This window comes from Camelus dromedarius, chromosome 15, assembly GCF_036321535.1.
Source record: "Camelus dromedarius isolate mCamDro1 chromosome 15, mCamDro1.pat, whole genome shotgun sequence".
Classification (NCBI taxonomy): Eukaryota; Metazoa; Chordata; class Mammalia; order Artiodactyla; family Camelidae; genus Camelus; species Camelus dromedarius.
The window spans coordinates 42,461,705-42,478,913 of NC_087450.1; the positions used below are offsets into that span (position 1 = coordinate 42,461,705).

Below are 17,209 nucleotides of genomic sequence, written 5' to 3' on the forward strand. Positions count from 1 at the left end.
TCCTATTGTTTGCTGCTTGTATCTTGTGACCTTGCTATAAATTCAGTCATTAATTCTGGTAGCTACTTTGTAGATTTCCCAGCATTTTCTACAATCAAAATATCAAATAAGAACCTTTTTTTGTTTCTTCATTCTGGTCTTTTTGCCTTTTATTTTCTTACTGAACTGGCAAGAGCTTCTCGTACAATGTTAAGTAGAAATGGTGGTAACAGACATCCTTTCCTCAGTTATGATCATAAGGGAGGCAAATACTCTTCCATCATTAAGTCTGATTTTTAGCTGTAGATTTTTCATAGATATCTTTCATCAGTTTGAGGATGTTACCTACTTTTTCTGGGTAACTCCCGTCTGAAAGTTTCTATCATAAATATATGCTGGATTTTGTCAAATAATTCTAATTCAATTATTGATTTACTTTTTAGCCTTTTAATATGGTTAATTACACTGATTTTTTTTTTTAGTGTTAAACCATCCTTACATCCTTCTTGAAATAAATCCAACTTAGTATTGATGTATTATCCTTTTTATTTTCTTTTTTACATTATTGGATTTCATTTGCTATAATTTTGTTAAGGATCTTTGCCATCTCTCCTTATGAGGGATTTTAACTCACGATTATTTTTTCTTGGGGGTGGATCCTTTATAAAGCTTGGTTGTGAGTGTCACACTGACCTGGTAAAATACGTTCGGCAGTGTTTCCTTTCTCTAATTTCTGAAGAAGTTTGTGTAAGATTAGTGCTATTTTGCTCTTGATGTTACAATAGAATTTACTAGTGAAACCACCTGGATCTGGGGGTTTCTTTTTTGGAAAGCTTTAATAAATTTAATTTCTTTATTAGTTATGGGATTGTTCAGATTTTCTGTTTCTTCTTGTGTCAATTTTGGTAAGTTTTATTGTTGAAGACATTTATTCATTTCATATAACTATTGAATTTGTTGGCATTAGCTTATTCATGGTAGTCTCTTCTTAACCCTGTAATGTTTATAGAGTATGTTGATAACCCCTTTATCAGTAATGACATTGGTGATTTGTGTTCTTACTCTTCTGTCCTTGAGTAGTTTGACTGAGTTTGTCAATGTCATTGATCTTTTCAAAGAAATAGTTTTTGCTTTGATAATTTTCTCTACTGTTTTTCCCCTTTATTAATTTCTGTTCTTTATTATTCACTTCCTTTTACTTGTTTGGGGTTTTCTTATTTACCTTATGATATCATCCTTGACTCATGAATTATTTAGAGTGTGTTTAATTCTAGATATTTGGGATTTTCTTGAATGTTGTTATTGATTTCAAATTTTAACTCTGTTATGGTTAGAGAATAGTCTGTGTGGTTCAATCTTGGACATATACTCTTATGGACAAGCATATTGTCTGTTTTTGGTGAATGTGTCTCATACATATGAAAAGAATGCATATACTGCAGTTTATAGATGTAGAATATGTGTCAGTTATATTGAGGTGATAGATAGTGTTATTCAGGTATTTTACGTTTTCAGTAATTTTTTTTGTCTAGTTTGTCTATTTCTAGAAAATGCATGCTGAAATCTCTTACTATAATTGTGGAATTGTTCCTTTCTCCCTTTAATTCTGTTAAGTTTTGGTATTTTCAGGTTCAGTTATTAGGTGCCTACACATTTATGATTTTATTTCCTTCTGATATATTTACCAATATTATATGCCCCACTTTATCCCTAGTAAAACTCTGTTATAAGTCTAACTGATCAATCTATTAACATTCCTCCCAGCTTTCTCATGCTGTTTGTATTGCATATTTCTTTTCACCCATTTGTTTTCAAATTATTTGTATCTTTGTATTTAAAGTGTATCTTGTATAGGCAGCATATAGTTGAGGCTTGCTTTTTAAATCTATTTTGTCAATCTCAGCCTTTTATTGGAGTTAAATTAACGTTTACTTATTGATATGGTTGGATTTAGGTCTATTTTGTTTGTTTATCCTATATTCCACTTTAATTGACTTCTATTACTTATTTGACTGTATGTTAATATTCTATTTTAACTTATCTATTAGCTTTTGGGCTATATCTCTTCTTATTTTGTTAGTGCTTGTCAAGAATTAGAATACACATACTTAACCTTTCATATCCTGTTGTACCACTTCATTGTAAAATACAGAAAATTTGCAACCACGTAGGTCTCTTTAATCCTCTTCCACTGTTCCTTATGTTATAGTTGTCATATGAATTATATCTGCATACATTTGAAACCTCTCCCAACAATGTTCTGATTTTTTTGAACATACATACGTGGCTTAAAGACTTTAAGAGGAATTAAGTCTTATATATTTATTCAATTATCCATGTTATTATTGCCCTTCAGATGAAAGAACTTCCTTTATCATTTCTGCTGAGGCATGGCATTTCATGATTTCTCTTAGTTTTTGTTCATCTGAGACATCTTTAGTTCACTTTTATTCCTGAAATGTATTTTTATTGGATGTAGAATTCAAGGTTGACATTACTTTCTTTCTGTGCTTTAAAGATACCCCACTGTTTCCTGTCCTCTGTGGCTTCTGATGACAAATTTGTAGTCATTGTCACCATTGTTCCCTTTTGTGTAATCTGTTATTTTTCTCTACCTTCTTTCAAGACTTTTTCTTCATCTTGGTCGTTCAACAGCTTGATTATGATGTGTCTAGTTACGGTTTTCTTGATTTCTCATGCTTCTTGAATTCATAAACTTGTGACCAAATTTGGGAAGTTTTTGGCCATTATTTCCTCAAATACTAATTCTGCCCTAGTATTTTTATCCTCTCCTTCTGGAATTTCAATTACGCATAAGTCAGACCTTTTGATATTATATCACATGTCTCCCTGTGGTTCTAACCTTTTTTTTTTTTTCAGTTTTTTTTTCAATGTGTTTTTAAATTGGATTATTTTTATTGATCTTATTCTTTCCTCTTATTTCACTTACACTTTTCTCTGTCACCTCCATTCTGCTCTTAAGCAACTCTAAAGTTTCCATTTGTTTCTTATTTGACTTCTATTTCTCTGTTGAGATTGCCTAATCTTCTTATTCATTTCAAGTGTGTTTTCCTTTTCTTCATGGAGCATAGCTTAGTAGCTGTTTTAAAATCTTTTTCTTACAATTCTACATCTAGATCATTGCAAAATTGGCACCAATCAATTGTGTTTTCTCCTGAGAGTGGGTCACATTTTCTTAGCTCTTTTATTTTGAAAAGTTTGGGATTATATCCTAGACAAAGTGAGTGTTATGTTGGGTAGACTTTGTGTTCTGCTATAATCCTCTGGAAAATGTTGATTTTTTTTTCTTTAAGCAAGAAGCGACCTGACAAAGTTCAGACTGTACATTCTAGCTCATCGTCTGTGTGAAGTCATTTAAACCTTAGTTCATTTAAGGCTTTGCCGTGCTGATCTGGATTCGTTCCATACATCTCTAATGCACGTGGGTTAGGCTAAGACTTGGGCAAGTTACACCCAGAATTAGAAGATCCCATTCTCTGGTGCCCTCTCTTTTCAGCTTCTTCCCCCTTGTATGCTCCCCCAAGTCTGTAAGGACTCCTTTCCTAGAAAGGTGGCAGGATTTCCATCAAAGCTTCGGTCATCTGCACCAGGCCACTTTATCACTGGGGCCCACCCTCATGGCAAAGATGTGAGAGGAAAAACCCCAAAACCTGGAAATTCACCCTCATGTTCGTTTCTTCTCTAAGTTCTTACTCCGCCATAGAATTTGCCAGCTTTTGTTTTCATTTCAGGTTGCCAAGTAATTGTTTTATTTTTTCCAGAGGTTACAGTTATAATCAGCAGGAGGAATGGGTTACACAGGGGCTTCTTACGTTACCATAAAGGAACTGGAATACCAATATCATTTTGAAAAGCTAAAAAACAAACAAAATTAAAGCAATGCAATGTTGAGATACATAACTATGTGATAAAGCTATTTTTCAGTAAAACCAAGAGAATGATAAAAACAACATTCTGGTGTTGGCTTCCTCTGGGGGAAGTGAGGGAGTGCCATCAGGGAGGAAAGCACAGGTACCTTCAGAAGTGCTGGTAAATTCTTGACCATGGTGGTAGGCTCCTGGGTGTTCATGAGATTATGATACTTCATAACCTATATATCCGGAAAAGATGAAAACTAATTCAAAAAGATAAGTACACCCCAGTGTTCAGAGCAGCACTATTTACAATAGTGAAGACATGGAAACAACCCAGATTCCCATCAACAGATGATTGGTTTAAGAAGATGTAATATTTATGTACAATGAAATATTGCCCAGCCAAAAAATAAAGAATGAAATAATGCCATTTGCAGCAACGTGGATGGAGCTAGAGATGATCATACTGTGAAGTAAGTCAGACAGAGAAAGACAAATATTATATCACTTATATGTAGAATCTACAAGTGAATCTATATACAGAACAGAAATAGACTCACAGACATAGAAAACAAATTTATGGTTACCAGAGGGGAAAGGGCGTGGGGAGGGAGAAATTAGGAGTATGGAATTAATGATACAAACTACTATACATAAAATAGATAAGCAACAAGGATTTACTGTATAGCACAGGAACTATATTCAATATTTTATAATAATCTATAATGGAAAAGAATCTGAAATATATATATATATATATATATAAAACTGAATCACTTTACTGTATACCTGAATCTAACATAATATTGTAAATCAACTATACTTCAATTTAGAAAAGGAACTTGGTAGCAACTCTTTTTCTCATTTTTCTGGCCTCTGCTGTGCCATTTTTCTCTCTAGACCCAAGAGATACCCCAGCAGCAAGACTGACTTTTATCCTGAATACCAGGTAGACCGTCTTCATTTCTTTATCAAGACAGCTGAGCCTTTTTTCCTGCCTTTGTTGATCTTGCAAAGTGAGGCAAGTAGAATAGAGAAGAAAAGAAATAAGCTAAAGAGCCCTTCCCAAAGTGACAGGCAGGGAAATTGGTTGGCCTCTTCTACTGCACACACCGGTGAAATGTTGTCAGTTCTGTACACCCTTGCAGCCTGAGAAACTGAGTCTACAGGCTGTTCCCTGGCAAAGCCATAAGCAGTTCGGTGAGCAGGAAGGTGATCCTGGTAGGTGTGAGGTCTGTGCATGTGGAAGAGGCTCCCCTTCCAGCCTGCCTTCTTTTCCCGGTCAAAGTTCTCCTCCCTCCCAGAGCAGCAGACCAGCTCCCCCAGCAGTGGGCACCCAGGCCTGCTGCCTGTCCCCCAGAGCCTTCCCCTGCCTTCCCGGGCTCTCAGCTGAGGTGTGCAGAGCAGTAGTAGGGCAGAGGGCACGGATCTGATGTCCCACCCCTGGCCCTCACCTGCTCTGAGCCTTGCCTGTTGTTCATTAAAGCCAGAACTCCTTTTAGAGGGTGTGGGGCTTCTGCGCAGTCCTTTCATGTCCAAAATGACAATAATAACTATGCTAATAACTACTGTCCATTGACCACTTTCTGTTTACTAGTCCTGAGTATTCAACAAGCATGTCTTCGTCCGAGCCTTACAACAGCTCTACAACATGCGTGTTAATGTCATCTCCATTTCACAAACAAGGAAAGTGAGTCTTAGAAGAGGGGTTCCTAAAGTTGGCCCGTCCGCTGCCCAGTAGTGGGCAGTGAGGGCCCTGCAGGTGAGCCTGGGACCCGATCCTCAAGTGCAAGGCCTTTGCAAGATTCTGCCGGAGCGGGAGCGGTCAAGCCAAATTCTTCAGAGTCATTTTTACCCACAGTTAAGGGCTGCTTAATAAAAGTCCTGTAATTGTATTCTTTAGGGTGGCCGCAGCCTCGTTCTCCTAAACTAGAATAAGCCCCCTGCTGGAGGCTGTCTCACACGCTAGTCCAGTGTTTGGCTGAGAGGTTGGTGGCTTGGCAGTGCTATATTGGTTCTGCTGTCCCTGAGCTTGTGTGGAGTTGGTAGGCCCGCAGTTCCCCCACCTCTGCCTCATCACGTGGCACTGCCTCGATTTCTGTTGCTGTCTTCTTGTTCTCGAATGATATCTTACTAATTTTTCAGCTTAACGACTGCCTAATTTCTTGTGAACTCTCCTCTTAATGAGGTATATTGACATATTTTCACCTGTTATTTTCCAAGAACTGGATTAAAGAAATGCATGTATCATATTAGATTAAACCAAAAAAAAAATGACCTCTATTCAACTATTTTTACCTTAGGTTAAACCATATGAAACTGACTATATTGAACTTTTTTTGGTGTTTAAAAACGGCAGTTTCATATGGTTCAACCTAATAATTCAAATAGAGGTTATTCTTACCTCATCTGCTAGACAATTGTATGCACAATTCCCTCCAAATACGCATGTGCAGTGATACTTCCACTGGTGCTATTCTGCCTATGAATGTGTGTTATCTGAATAATTTGCAACATACTATTATTATATGTTAGCTGTAAGAAAATTAGAAGTTACTTTGTAAGTTGCATATTTTTTGTTATCCAAGATCTTGATTGTAAGTGCCTATACTTTCTTTATGAGCTGTCCACTTACGTTCTTCTCTAGTTCTTTATCATTACCCGGTTCCTTTTTCACTGTGAGGTGGGTAAGGACAGGACATATGGACCTTGGGGTCTTTTGTGTCACCTACTGGTTCTACCTGTAAAATGATTCTGGAATCTGTCTCTCCACCATCTTCACTACCAATGCCCTAACAGCATCTCTCCCATGGACAAATGCGGCAGCCTGTCAGCCTCTTCCCTGTCTCAGTCCCTACCCATCCCCACCATGTGGCCTCCATCTGGCCCCACCCTGTACGCAGATCTGATCATGACCACCTCTTCAACAGTCCTGCAGTACTTGCAGGGTATAAAACAATCCAGCCTTCCAAGCTGCCTTCCTGGGCATCTCTGCTAACACTCCCCATCCCCAATCCCCACCCCGCAGCCCCTCCCATTCCCTCTAACACCCACGACCCTTCTTATCCAAATCCTGACCCTCCATGTACTCAGGTACCTGGAGGGACTTTTTTTTTTTAAGTCTTCCCTGCCAGTTCTCCACCTGGAAAATTCTTCTTCCTTCAAGGCCACTTCCAATGTCACTGCTAGTGGGAGAGTCACCCCAGACCCTCCTTGGCAGCTCCTAGCTCCTCCTCTTTATATCCATAGTACTTTGTACACATTTTTAATTACACAGTTCCAGTTGAATGGTAACTAGTTGTTGAAATGTGTAATCTATTTTTCCCACTTGATAATGAGCCCCCCGGCGATAAAGACCGTGTCATATTCATGTTTGTATTGCCAGCGTTCAGAAGAGTGCCTGGCACAAGGTCAGTGTTCAATAAATGTTCATTAATGTACAAGTCCCCCCCCCCCCATAGTCTCTTGTGTGTGTAAGAGTGTACTGCGAAGCTGTTTGGCACAGCAGATTGAAAACTAACTAGGAGGAAGGATGCTTCAGTTCTAGTCTGGGATCGCCTGCCAGCTGGCTGTGTCACCAGGGGTAGCACTGATCTGGGTCTCAGTCTCCTCACTTGAAGAGGTGGGGGACATCTGAGTACCCTTCCAGGGCTCACATTCGATGATGCAAAGGACTGATGGCTCATCCTTAAAAGTATCTTTTTCTAACCCAAAGGGAAAGACCTTATACCTCGTCTAAATAAGAGTCATGGCGTATAACCAGGAGCTTCTAGCCAAGACCCCCATCATCAGGTTCAAGGAACAGAACTTTTATTCCTTGAGGGATCATTGCCTAAAGAGAGGCCTGCTGTTTGAAGATGAGACATTCCCTGCTGAGACTTATTCCATAGGTCTGCCTCTGCTCAAGGGAAGAAACCTCTCCAACCTGACCTGGATGCGGCCAAAGGTGAGTAAGCCTGCCACCCCTCCTCTGCCAGGAACACATCCAGCTCCTGGGCCCTCTGAGTTGCATCCCATGGTACCTCCCACTGAGAGGATGGGCCTGAGACCTGGTTTTCAGGGATGGCCCAAACCAAATTGGAAGGAGACTGAAACTCATCTGGTCCCTCAGCTGCAGTGTTGTATCCACAGTGGGATGGAAAGACCCTGTACCAGGAACCAGGACCCTTGGGCTGTAACCCAGTTCTAACACAGCATGTCACTAGATTACACGCCTCAGTATTCCCATATAAAATATGGGAAAACATGGGTATGAAGATTGTAGTAGCCATGGGGTCTCTTCAATCTCCATAAATGAGCCCCTCTGTCAGTCAGTCTTCATCATCCTACATTGTCTTCAGGTATAACTATCTCTGTCTTTTTTCTTTCCCTGTTAGAATTTATTCAAAGGAAAGATAACATGTCAGTCACTTACATGATAGGATGAATTTAAACAATTGCCTTTCCTCTCTCATTTATATTTGTATTTTGTATCTTGTAGAGGCTTGGTCACCTATAAAGGAATATTAGACATCAGCTATAAAATTAGGGAAGGTATTCCAGAGCAATGTTCAGGCCCCGCCCCCAGGAACCCCCCTACCCCGGCAGATGACCACCAACTCCACCTTGCAGCAGGTGAACCCTGTTGGTTCTCCTAGAACTATCTCAACTTTAGGGCATGAAGCTCCATGGGAAATTTCTCAGCCCCCTTAACATTCTCATAATCTCATCAGGTCTTTTGGATGCAAAGGGCCCGGGTGAGGGCCACTTTGAGAGCCCTGATGCTCAAACCTCCTCTTCACCCTTCCAAAAGCAGCCAGCAGAAGCTGGAACAGTAGGAAGGAATATAATGTCTAGTAAGCTAACGATATCAGCAGCCATTACTAAATGCTGATTAAATTCCAAGTGCTCTGCGGATCACATCAGTAAAGGCAGGTTAGGTTATGCAGAACAGGTATTTTCTGATGACGTAGAACAAGACCTGAACCCTGAAGGGACCAACTCTTGTCCTAACTCAGGACCTATTTGTAGCTTTGGGAAAGGAGAGGGTTACTAGGGGTCAGGTGGAACTTAAATTGCTGCTTAAAGTTAAGATGGAGGTGCTTCAAGCTTCTAGAAACCATCTTACCAGCCAGAGGCAATAAGTCCCCAGCAGTGACTTCCTTCTTCTGGCCTTCACTCCTGAGGAGTGCTGAGCAGAGAACTCTATTTAAAGCTTGGAGGGATTATATTTTTCTCCCTTTGTTATTTTCAGATGAGATTCTTTTAGAATGTTGTTTTTTTTCACAAGGTACTGAGCAATAGATGTGAGACCATATTTATAGTGTTGAAGAATTTATAACATTTTTATTTAGAAAGGGTTGAGAGCTCTTTGTTATCTAATTCCAGCAATGTCTCCACTGTGATGTCTTTTGGGGCCAAAGAGAAACTGAGGCAAACAGAAATAAAATGACTCACACAGAGTCATGCCAGGAACCCAAAATAGAGGCCACCAGGGGCCAAATATGTTTTACTACCATTCTTCTTCTCTTCCAAGAGCTTACTCGTCATGACTTACAGGGGGTCATTCTTCATTCCGACACTGCTTCTAAAATGTGTATGTGGGTGTGTCATTTTTCTTGTGCCCCTCATCACAACTGGTGGCACTTAAAACTTGTATAGTTTTCCCAGGGCTTCTCATGTCTTTTCTTACTTTGTCTCCTTTGTTCTTTCCCAGTTGTATGAGAGAACAGGTTCAGACAGCTAATGTGACTTGCACAATGTGACACAGAGAGTGAGGGGAAGGTCTGGGATTTAAACTAAAATTTCTGACTTCACATGCTGTCCTTTTCCTCAGGTAGGATTGTGTGTCCCCCACAGGACTCGCTGGGATTTAGAGGAATGAATAGTGAGTGAATGAACGAATGAATGAATGACTCTGTCCACAGGCGCCTGACATGGGTTTCAAGCTCCATATATGGAATAGAGAATTCTTGGGTTGACCTGTATTCCTAGTAAGATGGTAGGAAAAAAGGCCAATGTGCTCACCCCTTCAACATGGTGACGTCCTTGACTGCCACAGCGCACGGATGTGACTGTAAAGAGCCTTGGAAGAGGCACCCCCGCCAGCATGGCCAAATCCTGCCCGTCGTGGCCTGTACGTACGTGGTGCCGACCACGTGGCAGGCCTGGCTTCAGATGCTTTGAGTCATTGAATTCTCACTGTAACTCTAGGAGGAGGTGTGCTTATTAGCCCCGTTGTAGAGATGAGAAACAGAAACAGAGAGTTAAATGAGCTGCCCAAAGTGTTAGAGCTGCAATTTGAACCCTGGAGTCTGGCTCTGAGACTTGTACTCCTAACATCACACTGTATTGCCTCCAACAAGGCTTCATCATAAGCTCATAATGTATTTGAGGCTCCTGCTTGCTGCTAATAATATTTTGTGCCCTAGTAGAATCTGCTGCCTCATCTGGATAAGCAGGAATCAATCTCCGTCTTGGTTCTGCCCTTCTTTCCATTTTTTTACGTGAAAAGAATGAGGATAAAAATGGTACCAGTACCTCACGTGATTATGGGACTAAATGAAGACAATACTTAGAACATGGTCTAGCACACTGTGAGCACTTGCTAAACGCTCGCTACTGTTACCGTGATCAGTGTGGGAGGGGTGGCGCAGGGTAGCAGCCACAGGGCTGGCCCCTGGCACTACTTGGGCTCTCACAGCCCAGTCATCTCAGCTTCAGGCCTCAGGCAGTTTCAGCAAACACTTTCAGGGAGAAATGTGGGTCAGAAGAAGCCATCTGGGGGGCCAGGGCCAGCCTGGCACGGAGTGTGCATCGTGCTTTTCTTCTCATGTCCTGCTGCCTATCCCTGCTTCTAGAAGGTTGCCTCCCAGTCTAAAGCTTGCTCAGTGCCTGTCCGGAGGTTCCAATGGGCATTCCTTAGGCTTCAATTATATAATGTCTGAGGTGGCACCAAGGTCCTCAGACCGTCTCCACCTTCTAGGCTTTTCTAGACAATGTGGAAGCTTCATACACAAGGCAGCTGTCAAACCATCATGGATATCACACTGCCTTGAGTCCTCACCCAGGCTCGTCTTGGGGCAGCAGTCAGGGGTGTGGAACTAGGCTCTGCTGTCTACACCTCATGAAGAGGAGAAATCGTCTCATGTCCCATAGTTCACCTTCTCTCTCCCTCTCCCTCCCTCCCTCCCTCCCTCCCTCCCTCTCTCTCTCTCTCTCTCTCTCTCTTTCTCCCCTCTTACCTCCCTCTTCCTTCTTCCTTCCCTCCCTCCCTCCAATGATTCATTGCTGCTGTAGAAGCTCCTTCAGCTTTTCTGGGTTTAAGGAATTTCTAACCCACTCCCCACACCCTACACTCCCCCGACCAGTAGGCAATCAGGTGACTGTAACTGTGCATCGAGCAAATGGCACTGACAGGACCCAACTCCTTGGCAACCTCAGTGCCTCCTACAACCCCCAGTCTCAGCAAGACATGGTGCTGAGAATGACACTTACATGTGGAGACTTTATATCATATTTCCCTGAACTAAATTTGATACTTCAAGTGACTTTCTTCTAAAAATTTTATTTCATGGATAAAAATAATACATTCCATTTATCAAGCGCATACATATGCTTTTACAAGTCAAAGCATTTTACATACAACATTTTATTTAATTACCAAAACAGGCCTATGAGATAGATAATCTTATTAACCTCATTTAGTAGATCAACACTGTCCAGTAGAACATTCTGCAATGATGGAAAAGTTCTTTCCGCCTTGTTCTATACAGTAGCCACTAGTCACATGTTGGTATTGAGCAACTGAAATGTGGCTAATGTAACTGAGGTATTGAAGTTTTCATTTAATTAAGTTTCAATGTAAGTACCCAATATGGCTTGTGGCTACTATATTGGAGAGCACAGAATTGTAAGTGTAGATCTTTATGGCAGAGTCACCAATGTGTCAGACTGAGAGATTGAAATTTCATCTTTGTCCCTATTCTTTAGTGAAAAACATTGCACTGCTCAACTGAAGAGTGGGCCGTGGGCCCAAAACATGCTGTCAGATGGGTGCTCAGGGCTCAGTATCCAGCCCCACTGTGGATTCTGGCCTGTGGCCATCCCAGAATGATGCATTGCCTACCCAGGCAACAATGTTCATCTTCCAAGTAGCCAGAGCCAAGTTTCCGAAAGGACCATTTACTGGAAATGATTCACCTTGGGACTAAAATGAGTTATTCTGGAAAGGAGGGGGTTAACAAAGTGGTGCTATGAATTAGGTTGTGAAGGCAACAGGTAACAGAAGGCGACAGAAAGAGAATATGCCAACAGCCAATTGCCATTGAGCCAAAGAACTTTGATTCCAATAAAGCAAAGCTCTCGAGCAGAAATAGAAAAGGGAGTGACGCTGCCACCTGGCCCAGCCTGAACTCTGGCCACCCTCTGAAAGGGCCTGTGTCTCAACGCCAAGACACTAAACCTGGTGTTTTCTCATCCAAGAGCAGCACACCATCTGGCGAAGGGGCCTGAGGAGCCTTTGGAAAGAATGCAGAAATCATTGTCCAAAACATACGAAGTGATGTCACGTTAGAAGAGACGCCTCCAGAGATGATTGTAGGAGAGTGCCTGGTTGGGTACCACTTCAGATATAGGGATGGGTGTGGGTGGGAGGGGGAGAGGGAGAGGTGCAGATCTCCTATAGGATATAACCAATAGGAACCATATAAATCTATCTTATTGATAGATTTATTATAAGGAATCGGCACACGTGATTATGGAGGCTGGAAAGTCCCACAATCTGCTATCTGCAAGCTGGAGACCCAGGAAAACGGATGGCCAAGTTTAGTCCAAGTGGGAAGGCCTTAGAACCAGGGGGCTGATGATGTAATTCGCAGTCCCAGGGAGGGAGAGCACCAGTGTCCTAGCTGAGTAGTCAGCAGAGAAGGAGTGAATTCTCCCTTCCCCTCCCTTTTGTTCTATTCAAGCCCTCAGTAGATTGGATGATGCTTATTGATGTTGGGGAGGACAGTCTGCTCTACTGAGTCCACTGATTAAAGTGTTCTTTTCATCTGGAAACAGTCTTCAGACACACTTAGAAATAACATGTAGCCAAATAGCTGGGAACCCCTGAGCCAGTTGAGTTGACACATAAAATGAACATCACAGCTTCTTCCTGTACAAATGATGTGGCAGAGACGTCAAAGGGCCAGCCCATCCCCCAGAATCAGATAACGATGAAGTCTACTGGTGTGGTCCATGGGGAAGGCACTATGGGGTGGGGTGGAGTGCCTGATTGATAGCCTGCTTCCTGTGGGACCAAGAATAGATCACTCAACCTCTCTGAACCTACACTTTGCCCTGGCTGGGCGTCAGAATCACCCCAGGAGCTGTGCGACTCCTGAAACTGTCCCTCCAGCTGACCTACCCAATCCACTTCATGGGAGGCGGCATCCAGCAGTCTCCATGTCTGCGAAACCCTGGGTGATCTGAGTCACCCGGGGTGGGGACTCTGCCCACTGCCAGTCTTATCACAATCACTCACTGCCTTGGTGTGCCCAGCCCACCGAGTGACAGGGGACCTGCCCAGAGCCAGGGTATTTGATCATCCCAAACATCTTGACCTATTTTCTCTGTGCGCCTGGTCTCGGAAAGTCAGCCCGGCAGACTGAGATGCTTCTGGGTATAAATTCTGTCTCGTCCTCCCTTTGCTCTTTCTGGCTCTCCCAGGACCCCTCTAAAGCCCAGGGTGAGGAAGGAACAGGCAGCTCAGGACAGGACATAAAAACGCTAGTTCTGTGCCCAACTTTGACGCACACAATTCCAGTGTTTGCCCATGAACTGGATGTTGATGGTTGACTTTTGATGTGAAATAATTGCCATATAATTTTCATAGCATTGAAGTATCCTTCTGTTCCCAATTAGCAAAAATTTGGGGTTTTTTTCATTTTCAATTTTATTATTTTGGGTAAATCAGAGAAAGTTGTTTTGCATTTATCAAACATCTTCATGACATTTATTGGAAAGATGTCAGTTTTCTCCTTTGGCCCACGTAAATGCCATTTTATATAATTAGGTATCCTGATAGGAAACCATCATGGCATCCTGCATTTCTATGGCAAACCTTTCTTGATGGTTGGTTGTATAAATTGGTTATTGATTCGTTTGCTGGGTATTTATTTCAGTATGGTGTGTGTGTGTGTGTGTGTGTGTGTGTGTGTGTGTGTGTGTGTGTGTGTGTGTTTTCTCTCTCTCAGGCTGGGCATTCAGGCTGTGCTGACTTCTTAATGGTAGCAGGATTTTTTTTTTTCCTTTTTAAACACTGAAACTAAGTGACACAGGAATTGTTTATTCCCTGAAAGTTTGGGAGACCTCAACAAGAAAATCATGTGTACTTAGACGCCTTGACAGAGATATTAGGGAGGTATCCTTTGATCATTTAAAAATACTATTCCAAGATTATTGATTTTCAAGTTATTTAGCAACTTGGATCATTTAGGCCATGTTCATTTTTGTCAGAAAATCATCAGTATGTTTAAATTGATTAGCATCATATTTTTACATCATCTTTTTATATTGCTAAAACCTCCTTTCTATTTCTAATTTTATTTGGATTTCTCTACCATATTAGCCAAAGACTGGGCCTAAGTAAACCTTCTCCCCAAGTATAACATATTTGCTTCTCTGGTCTTGCTGTTTTTCTCTTTTGTAATTCACCAGTTGTTCTCTTTATCACTTCCTTCCGCTACTATCTATAAGTGGGCTGCTTCATTCATGTTTTTATTCTCTCTCGTTTAATAGTGAATGCATTTGAGGCACTAGATTTATCTATGAGAATGGTCTTTTTAATTTCACAAATATTACCGAAGAAGGGAATCAATATTTATTGAACAGGTACCGTGAAGGACACCATGCTAAGTATTTCACATCCTTCCTCATTTGTAATATGCAGAGACTCGTGCTTTGCAAGTCTGTCTGGGGAAAATGGTGAATGAAGCATCTAGTCCTCAGTGAGGTTTGGTTAACAGTGGCTAATAAGGTTTTGGAAATGGCCCTGGTGGCTTTCTCATTTGAATCTCCCATTTTACACATGAAGAAACTGAGGCTCAGCAAAATAAAGGAAGTTACTCAAGGTCACCTAGGGTGAAATGCAGAGCAGAAGTCCACACTAGGCCCATCGGAGCTGACTCTCAGCCCACCCGCCCCTCCTCTGCCCATCATCAGGGGTCAACTGAGAGCAGACTGTGAAGCTGCAGCCTTGGTTGGGTCAAGAGAGCTGAGCCACATTGTCTTTGATCCCCATCCCAAACACGATGGCTTTTACACTCATTGTTAATTTCTGTGCTTGGAGGATCTTCAGCTGGCCTTGAGTTCCCTTTTCCGGTAGAAGGGGAGGGGACAGCTAGAGCCACTGCAGTGCCCCGCGTTGTGTTGACACTGGGAGAGTCACTCCATCCACGGCCCTGCGGGGAGTACTATCCTTCCTGTTTGTGATGGGAGAGACTCAAGTTCTGCATAGCCAAGGGCACAGCAGAGGGTCATCCAGACCTGAGAGCCAACCCGAGGGCCTGGACCTGAGCACCCCGCTCCTGGCCATCAGAGAGAGCCGGTTATTTACAGAGAAGGTGGTGGAAGGAGGTCTGGTGGGGTGGGCGGACTGACATGTTTGCAGACATCGCACACCTTTGTTTGCCCCTTGGTGGCTCCACCAGGAAATCGGCAGTTGACGAAAGAGGAGAGGGCTGGCAGATCTCACGAGGCACAGAACTCCATGCGTTCGTGGCTGTTGAGCAGAAGAATCCATTTCTACTTTGCAGCCCTGTTTTCTGAGCATGTATTTGTCAATGTGAAAAGAAACGATACAGGAACAATGACCAAATTATACAGATTCATACACAAATGGAAATCCAGGAAGGACTTCCCAGGGAAGATGCTGAAGATAATCGTATGGGCTCCGGGGAGCAGAAACACCTAGAGGCTGCCTGAGCTCAGGTCTTCTAGAATCAGTCTGTGCACTAGCTGGGGAGTGGGCCAAGACCAGAGGCATGCACATTCTGCCTCCTGTACAGCACTTGGCTGGACTTGAACCTGGAGCCCAGAATGTCTGCGCTGACTTCTGGGAGGTGACATTTCACAAGGGAAGTGTTACTATGCTTATAAAAGTTTCCTCTAATAAATGCATTCTATTCTTTTTTGATTGTTTATAAATTCTTAATAAAGCACTGCTGCTGAGACCACGATGGCTGATCATTTGATGTAAGGATCCCGAGCCCTTATCTCTTCGTGCTGTGTGATTATGCATTTATTGCTTATCTGGTCAGTTACATATACACCCCTTTGACATCTGCCTTGCTGTTAGCAATAAAACCTGAAGGATGAGGGGGAGCTTTCCTAACTCGAATTTTAAATACCTCTTTAAGATGTAACCTCTACCCCTCAAAGACAAGGTGAGTGATGTGTTGGGTACCACACGGGAAGACAGAGGAATGAAAGATGCTCATGGCTTTTCCCCCTCTTTTCTAAGGATTTATTGAAGGGTAAATCAGAGCCTCATTTCATCCTGGAAGGTGCCAGCAGATTCGACATCCGACAAGGAGAGGCAGGTAAGAACTCAGCCTCCTCCTTCCTGGCCTTAGATTGAGGCAAGCTGCCCAAAGTCAGCCTCCAGGTAGGGAGGAGAGAAGAGGGGTGTCCATCTAGACCCACAGCGTGCTGCCCAGCTTCTAAGGAGGTGAGGCTGGTACTCTCCATGTGGCTGTGGACGGACTCCTCATACCCAGTCCCTCAGCCTGCAAGTCGGCTCAGCAGTGGATATACAGAGCTCTTTGGGGGAAGGAATTATCAAAAAAAAAAAAAAAAAAAGAAAAGAAAAGAAAATAGGCACAGGGTTTAATATAAGCGCTGAGTAGGGAGAAACATCAGTTGCTGGAAAATGGGAAGGAACAAGAGACCCAGGGAAGCAAATGTTTACTGAACTTCTGCAAGGCTGTACGAGATACTTTGCATGTGCTATTTCATTAACACCTTGCAACACCTCCATTTGATATATGTGGAAACGAGGCCTCTGAGAGATAAAATCATGTCTTTAATGTCACATAAGCAATATATAACAGAGTTGGGTTTGAATCCAGGTCTGTTTGACTCCTTCCCACCCACCAGACAGCCACAGGGCAAAGTTGCTGCTGAGGAATATGGATGGGAGAGGAGGGCCTGCCTTGAAGGGAGGCCCCGGGGCAGTTTCAGGTATGGCTAGGCCACCCCTCTGAGCAAGAAATCTAGGAATGAAGGGGCGGGACTGCCTGGGAGGGGAATGTGGACATGGAGCTGGGAGACACAGCAAAATAAGACAGCAACCCTTCTGAGAACAGACTCTATGTCCTTAAAATGTCAGTTTC

At 42.6% G+C, this 17,209-nt stretch overlaps 1 protein-coding gene across 1 annotated transcript in view; it reads left to right on the forward strand.

Moving 5' to 3' along the window:
- CAPN13 (calpain 13) overlaps positions 1 to 17,209 on the forward strand; it is a 79,121-nt gene that overhangs the window by 11,993 nt on the left and 49,919 nt on the right. Inside the window, exons 2-3 of the mRNA XM_064494207.1 lie at positions 7,570 to 7,800; positions 16,339 to 16,417. Of these exons, the coding sequence (XP_064350277.1) occupies positions 7,603 to 7,800; positions 16,339 to 16,417 (277 nt within the window). The 5' untranslated portion in view covers positions 7,570 to 7,602. The remainder of the gene's footprint in view (positions 1 to 7,569; positions 7,801 to 16,338; positions 16,418 to 17,209) is intronic.